This window comes from Propithecus coquereli, unplaced genomic scaffold (assembly GCF_000956105.1).
Source record: "Propithecus coquereli isolate 6110/MARCELLA unplaced genomic scaffold, Pcoq_1.0 Scaffold198, whole genome shotgun sequence".
Taxonomy (NCBI): Eukaryota; Metazoa; Chordata; class Mammalia; order Primates; family Indriidae; genus Propithecus; species Propithecus coquereli.
This window is the reverse complement of record NW_012144744.1, coordinates 2,288,937-2,301,303: the sequence shown is the minus strand read 5'-3', so window position 1 is coordinate 2,301,303 and position 12,367 is coordinate 2,288,937. Positions and strand designations below refer to the sequence as shown.

The following is a 12,367-nucleotide window of genomic DNA, read 5'->3' as shown; positions in this document are numbered from 1 at the left end:
CTTTGCATTTTTTTATATAGTAAGGTATATGATATTATTAATTTAAGTTGCATATCATTGGCAATTAGTTGTGAAATATATAAATGCTGCCAAGGACACAGAAGGCAATTCAGTCAAGAGCAATCATGTCAGCTTCTAACTCAGATCAAATCTGATTTTTTGAGCATGGAAAGTGAGGTCATAGTGGATATTTTTAAACTTATAGTTGTTTAAGTAACAAAGTTAAGTTTTCATACTAAAATATATTTATCACAATCAGAGTAACTTTTAGCTTTATATTTAATTAAACAAAATTAGTCAGGGTCAAGGAAGTATTTCAAGTTTAATAAAATCTTGCTGCAGTTCTACTAACTTTGAAAGGAAAATTCCCTTTGTTTCTTTTATGTTTTATAGTTTTACTATAAAAATTATATAATATTAAAATAAATGTTTAAAAGGAAAATAGCTATAAAAATCCTGACCCATAAATGTTCTCAATATTATATATTTTCATAGAGATTTTGGGTAAATGTATACATATTTGAAAATAGCAGCTATCATGCTAAATACAAGCATTTACAAAGTATTTTCTTCTAGTTAATCTAAAATTCTGATCAGGATCTCTTAATTGTCACATAGGCAAAAGAGAACATTTATCAAGAGCTTTTTTGTGCAATGATCTATGGAAGGTATATATACATGATTACTAATCCTATTTTACAGATAAAAAAACTAATGCTCAGACATGTTCAATTAATAAACAACAAAAAACAGAAGCAAATTAACTGGGCATGGTGGCTTGCTCCTAATAGTCTCAGTTGCTAGGGAGGCTGAGACAGGAGGATCGCTTGAGCCCAGGAGTTTGAGGTTGTGGTGAGCTATGATGATGCCACTGCACTCTAGCCAGGGTGACAGAGCAAGACTCTGTCTCATTCATTCCTTCATAAATAACAAAACTAGAACCTAAGCAAAATGTGTGCAATGTCAAAGTCTTTGAATTATGGGCTAATGCTTTGGGGTTGTCTTACACTTGACAGTCTTGTAATGACAATTCTGTTTGGGGATCTTTGCTTCTGTTTTAAAAAGCAAAGGCTTGACCAGTCGTGCTTGCTCACACCTGTAACCCTAGGACTGTGGGAGGCTGAGGCAGAAGGTTCACTTGAGCCCAGGAGTTTGAGGTTGCAATGAGCCATGATGATGCCACTGTACTCTAGCTCGGGTGATGGAGCAAGAGTTCGTCTCAAGAAAAAAAGAAAAAGAAAAAGCAGAAAGAAAAAGAAAAAAGAAGAAGAAAAAAAGCAAAGGCTTACAAAACAAAGCAAAACTAGAAAACTGTACAGTAGCCTTAACAGAGTTTGGTCTTTATTACTATGAAGGATTACTAGAAGGATCTTGAGGCATTGGGCTCTCTGTCTTCAACAATGGGCAACACAGTAATACAAATACAACGTGAAGGCAATGCTTGCTCAAGAGAGTCTGGGCACAACACTTTTTTTTTCCCTCTGTTAATTGCTTTACAGTAAACTTTTTATACAAGTTGTCTTCCTATTAGGCATTATGTTTTCTTACCAGGAAGCTGAAGAGGTAGCCAGTCACATTACAATGGAAACCATAGAAGAATAATTGACATCCTAATATTAAGCTTGACATGGAACATTTTCATAATCAGTCTTTCATGTCTGTGCTACCCATAGCGAACCAAAATGAGAGAGCACTAGACTTTGAAAGAAGATGTCTGTGTCAAATTCTTGCTTGGTCACTTATTAGCCAGGCGATCTTGCACAAATTGCTTAAGAGTCTCCATCCATCCAACAGAGAAAGAAAAAAGAACCCAGTAGTTTCCACAGTTTGTTGCACGTTAGAATCACCTGAGGAGCTTTATAAAAATTCCAATGCCCGGATTTCATCCTATGTGGATTAAACCAGAATGTTCAGGTATAGGATCCAGGTCTCAGTATTTTCTTTTTAAAGATGCTCAAGTTAATTCCAATGTACAGCAAAGTTTCAAAGCCACTGAATAATACCATTACAGAGTTACTTTTAAGATTTAAAAAGTATGGGTGAGGATTTTTATATCCTACAATAATTTACAGAATGATATAAAATATCCCAAAACTAAGTACAGTGCTGATACACACAAACAAAATTATCACTTTCAGTCTTTTTTGTCAGAGTTACAGAAATAATTTAACAGTTGCTTTTTGCTTTAAGCTGCCTTCTAAATTATTTTAACCTTATTTTTTATTTCTTTTCATTATCTATTAAAATATTTTCAAAAGTATCATCTATCTTGTTTTCTTCTATAAATATCAAACATCATACTTTTATCAGATGTTTATAATAACTAGAAAAGCATATTAGAGCTAATGTGCAGAAAAGAAATCTGAGCAGTCAGAAATAAAGTAATTTGTCCAACATTAATTAGTTCAACGCTACTACTTATTTAAAACAAACAAAAATATTACACTCCATATATATTGTTCTAATATTCTGCCATAATATTTTTGAAAACAAAGACCTATTCAGTAAATCCTTCTTGGCTAGATTTGTTCATTGCCTGATGACACAATTATTTCTCTATTAAGTTTTAATTGATACCTCAGGTTGATCGAGTTTATACATGGTACTCTTTTAACACCATCATTTTCCATAAATCACATTATTTAATTAGACTTAACAAAGGTTTGTGTAAATTGCGTAATTAGAGTGCAAATAACATGTTACTTAATTAAAAAGCACCTTCTGTGCTTTGTTGTTAGTATAGATCTCGATGCATCCATTTACAACAAATTCTCAAATTACACTCAATTCTTAAGTAACTAGTAATACAAACGTAACCTACTACCTAACAGTGATCTTTTTTGCCCTGGGATCTTTTTTACCTTTGTGGGCTTGTTAGCATCCATGCTCTCTTTAAATTTCTCCTGCACAGTTTCTGCAAGTTGACAGAGCAAGGCACCATTATCCAACTTCTCCATAAAAGTTTCTGCTGTGATCTCCTTGCCTGAAACAACAAAATGAAACATTATAAAAGCATAATCATTTCTTAACACAAATGTCAGATTCACACTAAATAATATATTTGACAGAATTTTCATCACTGAAATTTCTATTCCAGCTTAGTTACATATCTGGAATAGGAACTTACCAGGAAGAATTGTTTCTTTGGAATTATATGTTCCTTTGGGTGCATGAATCTCAACATTTTACATTTTCATAATATAGTTCTAACTGCATAAAAGTTTTATTTCACATAAAAAATGGCAAAATGATGTTCTGGGTGAAAGATTTCATCATTTAGTAATCAGGGGAAATGAAAACAACCAATTCATGGAACTCAAAGAACCAGCTTTACCAGTGATGATCCAATTTGGCCTGTGATTCATTCAATTCTCCTCCTCAGTGGTCCATTCAGTTAGTTTGACTCACAAGGCAGGACATAAAGCAGGTCTGAGTCTGGTGTATGTCTGATTACAAGAACACTATATCTTTTTTCATTAATTTAAAATAGAGCCATGTATATATGCATAAAAAGATCAACCACCATTGGCAACTTTAATACCATGGCCAATGGATAAAACCACATCTCTAAATTCTATTGAACTGGTTTTCCTGATTAAAATAATACAAGGAGAAGTAATGCAAATGATAAGCTCTATGTAAAAAAAAAAAAAAACAAAAGTTCCCTTTTTCACCACTCCCTTTCCTACCACAATCCTTGAACTATGGAATTATTAGATTGAGATCTCTGCTTTTTTTCTCTATCCTCACAGCTTCAACTACTGCTCTTATAAACATGATTCACAATTACTCATCCCTGATATTTAACCAGATCTCAGTTAGAGGTTATTTACTTCTTCTTATGTGGCTCCTAAAGCATATTCTTTCATTTTGTAACAGCTTTATTGAGACATAATTTATACACATTATAATTCACCCATTTAAAGTATGTAATTCAATGACTTTCGGTATATTCAGAGTTGTGCAATCCCCACCATAATTTTAGGACATTTTTTTATCATCCTCAAAGAAATTCTGTACCTTTTAGCTGTTTTACCTGAGTCCTTTATCCTCTAGCCCTATAAATATAACCACTGATTGCTTTCTTATATGCTCTTTCACAACTTATCTTTCCCAAAGCTCTCTCCTTTTCCAAGTTCCTATTTCTATAAGTTTCAGAATATTTCATTTTCTTGCCTTAAGTTTCTATAACTTAGCCACATGTGCTGTAGACTCAAGCATTCTTCTATTTCTCATGCCATAGTCTTAATAAAAATTTTCATGATCTTATACTCAAACCCCTAGCAACAAGAGCAATGACTATTCCTTGTATTCTCAACTTCTCTCTCCAATGTATTCCACACTCAGTGCAAAAATTATTGTTGCTTAACACCATCCTCACGGAGTCATTCTTCAGATACCTTTATTGCACAGTCCCTACTCCTTTCCTCTATCTAGAATAGGAAATCTATGCCCTTGAACTAAATATCCAAAGTCCCCCCCAGTACGGCTCTAACCCACCTTTCTCATCTAATATCCCTATACCCTGCTCTGTGGTCTATAGGCTGCCTTCACAGGCCCCCTCACAGACCTTCCTGTTTCTCCTGCTATGCTTCTGTTCCTGGCATGGTCCCTGCTTTCAGTGTCCTATCTTCTCTCTGCTTGGCCAAGTTCTACCTTTCCTTTAATCATAGTTCCAGAAAGAGATTCTCCCAGTGCACCTTGATCTCTTTTCTCTATGGTCATACCCATAATATCACTTACTTTGGCACCTATCAAACATTTTCTTCTATTGCTAGTAAAAGGTATTATATAGAGTTGTCTTCTTCAAAATGCTATAAAATTCTTGAAGTATATATATTTTTGTTTCTCCTATAGAGGTAAGCATAATGTTGTTCATATAGTAGGCATCTAGTAAATGTGTACAGTGAGTATGAGAATTTCAAATGAAGAAATAAACTACTGGAAAACTTTTAGAAAACATTGGGTATTATTTTTGTAAAATATACTTAAGTTAAAAGCAAAATAACTGAGGAAATATTTAAAAGTTTTATACTGAGACTCTCATAGGCTTATTTGTTATCTTAAGAAACATTCATGTAGCTCAATTCAATAAAGACTTTAAATATAATCCAACTGGAACAGCATATAAACTATTTGCTTCTAGTTAAACTTACAATATCTAATATATTTGGATTTCAAGAAACATCTGTTTAAAATGATTTTTCCCCTATTTTGTGGGGGAAGGGCCAGTAAAGAGGAAAAAGAATTACTTTTTTTAATGTTCTTTTTTCCCTACTGGATGGTTCACATTTTAGCCCCCAGTTAGGATAATGACTTCTGCAGGTGGAAAAACATCAGTAGCTCTAAGTACTCACCACACAGGTAGCCTTTGCAGAACTACTTTTATTTCAAAATTGTACGTAGTTCAGCTCAATTCAGAAATGAAAGTAGCAGTCTCGAGATACAAAAAGCCAGCATAACAGAATTTGTATTGTGTAATCACCATATGGTCCTGCATTCTTTATCAATAATAAGAAAGTTATTTTGGAAACAGGTATGAAAAATAAATATTAGAAATGGGTTTTTAAAATTATAACTTTATCTAAATGTGTTTAAATTTCAAGATAAAGAAAGTACACTTTGAGTTGTTGAATGATTCCTTTACAAATTACTTATACAATTTTCTACATTTGTAAGAGATCTTTAGGTATTTTTATTTCATTGAGTTCCATGGCAATTTGAAGATTCCATTCACATATTTAAGTGACAAGATGATTACAATAAATTTAAAAGAACTTGTAAATCTTAAAAAGAAAAATGGCTTTCATTAAAAAGCCATTAGCAATTTACCAAAATTAGTATGATTTTTATTTTTTATGCATTATATCTCAAGATTTTTAGTTATCCTGCTTTTCGTGAACACTTGAAGAAAGAATTTTACATTGAACATCTGTATCTAATGAAAAATATATTAGGTGTCAGCTTTCAATTCTGTATATTTTATAGCTCAGAAAGGTGAGATTTCTTTTTGGCTAAAACAGACTGTTACATAGTTTATAGTTGAAATATACTGCCTCAAATGAAGAAAAAAATGCAAGACCGAGAAGTTTAAAAAAAAAACACTTCATATGTAATGTATTTTCCATCCAACAATTAAGAATTATTAAATATACATTTTAAATATACTGTATGGTTATATGAAATCAGTTATAATCTTAATATGGGCTGATATATTATCTCACTCCTTATTGCATTAATATTACCAACAGTATTTAAAATTTTATATATATACATATATATATAATAAAGTATAAAACTAGTTGAATTTAACCATGACAAATCCATAAGAATAGGCCACAAAGAATTAATTATAATTTCTCAAGTAAAATTCATACAAAGTTAAATATTTGTTAACAGGATTGGATCTTCTTTAATCTAAATGGCGTAGCTAGTTTGACATGTCAGATTATACAAACCAGAAGCAGTGTGATTTTCGCATCAGAGAATTTCTTCCCCAACCCTATACTTTCAGTGTTACTGTTGTGTTTAGGAAAGAAAGGACAATGAATGGTTATAATTAAATCATCTTGGTGATTGTAAAGACTATTGGATTGAAGATTAATCTAGATTATCCTAGCCTAGAAATAATATTTTTGCTGCCTCAGTTCATAATTGTGAACTTTGATCTTCACACCACCAAATCAGTCATGATCGACAAATTGCCAGTAGCGAAAGATCAAGGAGTTTGATTAAATATTGTCAGTCACTTCCCCTTAAAATATTAGGGCTCAATGATTGAAAATAAACATCTGCCTGAAATCTTTTATCAGGCAACTTAAATCAACACACGTGCTTATATATATAAGTGTATTCCTCCCAGAAATATATTTGCCATAATTTTTATAAAGATTTAAGTATCAATCTATAAGGTGTTTTACACTGGAGCCACGTGGATAAATGATCCCTTTTATCTTCTATGTTGCTTAAAAAGAATGTTTTCCTTTCAATAAATCAATAGTACTGAATTCCTAAAGATTCCTAATAATTGTATTTAATATTTGAGTTCTTGTTGTATGTTAGGCATCATTCTAAGCACTTTATATGTATTCATATATTTAATCTTCTCATAAGACTGTGAAATGGTTACTATTATATCCACTTTACAGATAATGAAACTGAGATGTGTAGATTCAGTAATTTGCCTAAAGCCAAACAGTTAGCACATAGAGGAATCTGGCTCTTTAACCCAGGCAGTCTGGGTTCAGAGTGTATGCTCTTAGCCACTGTATTTGACTACTTGAATATTTGCTGAATACACTAATGATTATTTCCTATAGCAATAGTAGTCTCCCTAAGAATTGCAGTTGTATTTTTCTCTGTAGAAAAAATCACAGAAAGCTTTTCAGGAAAAGAAAAGCTTAGTTGAAGACAGTGATGTTGGAAAATGAATACCAGTCCACCTTGTAGATTGGAGAATGACTGACAATATAATTCAGACATGTTATGAAATTTGGCTTGATTTACTGAAGAAAGCTGATATATTTTTAATCTGTAAATAAGATCCACATACTACTAAACTCTACTTCCATCCTCACTGCACTTCTCAATGTCGATATATTTCTCTAACTGGAGAACTCAAAATAATTGATTTGCTATCTCAACCCAAATTATTCAGATTTGAGACTGAAATTTGAAGCTTGTGAGATAGAAAATGATTCATTGTGTGCAGAAACCCTAGACCAACACCTGCTTTACACTGATTTACCAGTGTTTACCCTGCATTTATGTCAAAAAGAGACAAAGCTGGTTCTGTTGGAAAAGTCAGGTAAAAAATTAGGCACTAACTGCTCCGAAAGGTGTCAACTTGTGAAAATGAACTTGACTCTTTAAACTTTTGAACTAGCACAAGATACCACTTTTCCTAAGGAATTTTTATTGACCATACCAAGAATATAGGATCCTTGCAGGATAAGTATCTGGTGAAAGGTTTTTAAGAAAAAAGAAAAGCTCCAAACTCATTAGACTGCAGTTGTATTTGACAGCAGTAACCCTAATATGTGCTTAACATTTAATGCTGAAAGTATGTCACATTTCAGAAATAAATGAAAACAATGGAAACATTATATCTTAGCTGTATTAAGCAGAAAACGACTGAAATTTTTTATGCCTGTAGAAATATCAGAGAAAGGGAAAGTCATCACGACATCAACTGTCATAATGCATTTTCTAAATATAAGTAAAATCAACTCAGCATAACTTAATTTGTAATATATCTTATGATTTACTCAAAGTTCCAACATTATCCAAACACATGTGCCTACCTCCTAAAGATCTACAATCTTTAAGAATAGTGTCAATTTCTTTGATGCTTAATAGCTATAATCCTTTCTCAAAAAAATATACTCCCATGATACAGGGTTATTAGACAAATATTAATTCAAAATAAAGGTAAACCTTCATTCTCAAATTATTAAAAAATGTAAGCGAAATAAACAATGTGAGAACATTTATGGCAGTATGCTCATTTCAAAGTCGAGCCAACTACAATCTTCAAAAGTCCATTAACAATCATAAAATTAATAGAATGCACCTAATCTATTTGAATGATGGGTGGTTTCTATAATCTGGGTTTGTTAACAACATTCAGCTAGCTCACAATGACAATTAAAATTTTACTCAATAATTATTTATATAAGCATTTTATGTTCTAATATGCCCTAAAGACACCGTTAACCAACAAATGAGCAACAGTTGCTTCATGAACAAAGGCAACAAAACAAATGACCCAAAACAAAGATGAAATGCGTATATTTAACACATTGACTGCCACACTAGAAAAAAAATTTTCCTTGGGGCCACAGTGTTTTATTACAAAAATAGAATAAAAACTTGGAAAACAAAATGTTCTTTTCTAATTTAATAAAAAAATTAATGAAAAACAAAATTTATTGACTTCTATTCATTTAACCCAGGTCTTTAGAATTAATTTGTCAATATTAATTGTAACAATAAGAACATCAACAATAAGATTTTCACAAACCAACTGCGGGGTTTTGCCCAGGTTTTGCTTCACAAGGCCCTGGGCTCAAAACTAGCATGAGTTAAAAAGAACTCACATGGTAGTTGATGTGTTCATGCCTAACAAAGGACAAAGGCCAAAGAAACTTTTTACAAAGAAGAATAGTATATTCATGACTCTTTTGCTATCCTTTTTGAATGTTTATCATAAAACTGCCCCATGGTACTAGCTATTTTACAAAAACATACTAGGACTACAAAGAGTATTTTCTGTTACATCGGTAGGTATATTCAAGGATATGTGAGTAGTAAGCAAATATCACATGATGATTTTCTCATGAATCACATCAGTGTGCTACTATCTAAACAAATCCCAACTACCGTAAACATTTATTCACCTTAAATAGTTAATTTATCATAAAATAACTGGCATTTTATATTCTAATATATAAATTGTAGCTAGCCTAAAAGTTTGTTATTACTGCTTTAATTCTATGCCTAGGAATTTAAAGTGGTATTTATTGTCATTACCAATTAAGTGTATATTACTTGTAAACTACACTATAATACCTACATACCTGGCATAAATGTAAATATTGGTTTATGAGCCAATAAAATCATTTTCTTCATCAAATCATTTTTATCCATCAAAAATTTGGATATGAATTGCGTGTTCTTTAAGAAACATTTTTCAATTCACATTTTATACGTAGGATCAGAAAAATATGAATTTAGAATACTATTAACACTCCTTTTGAAAAACATAATAGGAAAAATTTACATTTTAGACAAGTAAACAAGAAACAGGAAATCTTTCCACAAGTATGGTCTCATGTCATAATAGCAAAACCTAATTAACAGCTTTACTTTAGTACGTAAATTTCTACCTCACCTAGGAATTCAAATACTTTATAAGGAGACAGGATCAATTCTGAAACTACTTTCAAGACATCTCTAACTTTCAAGTAGATAAAAAGCATGATTTGGAAGAAAGCTGCATAATAAAAAATCTGTAAATATTTTTGAGGTGGCAAAATGAGCAGTAATATTATAATTTTAAAATTTACTTTAATGGCTCAATTTCAAAAGTACATAAATACTAAATATATCTATGTGTGAGGAAAATATCTTCTAACATATCCATGCATTTATTCCTTCCCTCCTTATTATCACCACTCTAGTACCTATTTTTCTACCTCCAAATACTTTTCTACTTTAAATAATCTCAGGTTATTAGTTTACTTTTCAAGTTGCCAGGAGGGTATTCGCTTGAAGTCTATTATCTATCTACTTTCAATGAACTCAAGTCAACTCAAAGGTTATACTTTTCTGTATCTTGAGAGTCTTTTAGGATTCCTTTTCTGAGAAAATTTCACAAGTTATCAGTTGCATTTGTGTTACAACTACTAACATCAAAAAAAAAATCTTAGTCTTCAAAAGAAAGGTCATTCATTTAGGTAAATCTTCTTCTTCTTTACAGATGTTGATGACCTCAACTGCCCCAAACTCGATCTCAAGAGATGGATTTCTTGGAAACTCAGACTTTTGGAGCTGGAAAGGACATTAGAGATCATCTACTCCAACCCCTTCATTTTATGGTTGAGGACACTGAGCCCAGAAAAGATAGCTGAGTGACTTTGGGCAAGTTTCCTACCAAGTGGTAGAGCCAGAACTAGGAGCCAGGTCTCCTGACGCCTAGTTAGGAGCCAGGTCTCCTGACTTTTAATCCAAGGATCTTTCCATTACACACACTGACTCTCTATTCTTCGAGGCTGTTTAAACTGATCAAGCTCCTTTGTAAATGATCACACTCAGTAAATAAAATGCCTTTGATGACAAGTCTTGGGACTTTGGAACATATCTGTAAAATCAGGCTAGTCTAATCAAACTCTTCCCATGCCTAGAACATCTCAATAGTTTCTCATTGATCATACTGTAAATTAGAAGCTCTTTAATACAGTCTTCAAAACAGTGTAAGATCTACCTCGACAAGTCTCATGAAATTCTCTCCCTCTTTCTATGCTAACACTAGCTTCTTTTCAGTTCTTCCAATGCACCAAATTCCTTCCTATCTCAGTACGTGCTCTTCTCTCCCCCAGAGTTTCTTATCCCATACTTTGTTTGGCTAGCTACCAGTCATTCTTTAGTTCTTAGTTTCAATGTAAGTTCTCTTAAAGAGGATGTCCCCAAGCCCTCTGATCGCTTGCCTTACCCGTAACTCCTTGATATGCATTCTAATTGCAATCTATCTTTTAGTGTTTATAAGAAGTCCAACTAATGGATTACATATGCAATTACTTATTTAATGTGCTTACATATGCAATTACTTATTTAATGTGCTTCTTTGCTAATCTACTCCAAGCTTTGTAAGAATAAGTACTATGACTATCCTTAATCATCAGTGCCTAGCAGTTTGTGTCTGGAACACAATAATCAAAATAGTTATTATTTACTGCTTGATTACTACATGTCAGACCTTGTTCTAAAAATGATGATCTCATTCAAATCCCCAACAATCCTGTAAGTTTGGTTTTTTATTGTACTTATTTTACAGATTATAAAACTGAGGCAATAAGTACAATAAGACATTTGCCCAATATCACATAGTAAGTGGTAAAAAAGATATTTCAATTGGAGCATTCTTATTCCAACGTCTTTTTTTTTTTTTTTTTTTTTTGAGACAGAGTCTCACTCTGTTGCCTGGCCTAGAGTGCCATGGCGTCAGCCTAGCTCACAGCAACCTCAAACTCCTGGGCTCAAGCGATCCTTCTGCCTCAGCCTCCCGAGTAGCTGGGACTATAGGCATGCACCACCAAGCCTGGCTAATTTTTTCTATATATATATTTTTAGTTGTCCAGATCATTTCTTTCTATTTTTTAGTAGTGACAGGGTCTCGCTCTTGCTCAGGCTGGTCTTGAACTCCTGACCTTGAGTGATCCACCCACCTCGGCCTCCCAGAGTGCTAGGATTACAGGTGTGAGCCACCGCGCCTGGCCCCAACGTCCATTTTTAACCAACACCTTATGCTGCTACACACTCAAATACTTACTGAATAAATGAATGAACTTACACACAAAATCAAATTAACAATTTCACTGAAATATATAAATGGAATAATAATCTATACAGTATTTACTATATGCCAGACATTATTCTAAGTACTATACATATTTTAATCATTTACTCCCACAGCAAGCCTACTAGGTAGATACTACTATTATTATCAATATATAGATGAATAAAATGAGGCCAGAGACATTAAGCAACTTGCCCGAGATCACATTGCTAACAAGTGAAAGAGCTGGGGTTCAGACACAGGCTGTTTCCAGAGCCTATGTTCTTTACTTCTGTTCTACACTGCCATAGT

The 12,367-nt window shown here is 32.8% G+C and overlaps 1 protein-coding gene across 2 annotated transcripts in view; it reads right to left on the bottom strand.

Moving 5' to 3' along the window:
* The window catches only part of GAS2 (growth arrest-specific 2), a 129,584-nt gene that overhangs the window by 107,803 nt on the left and 9,414 nt on the right, over positions 1 to 12,367 (bottom strand). For both annotated transcript variants that reach the window (XM_012643495.1, XM_012643496.1), the window contains exon 3: positions 2,862 to 2,983. In XM_012643495.1, the coding sequence (XP_012498949.1) occupies positions 2,862 to 2,983 (122 nt within the window). The remainder of the gene's footprint in view (positions 1 to 2,861; positions 2,984 to 12,367) is intronic.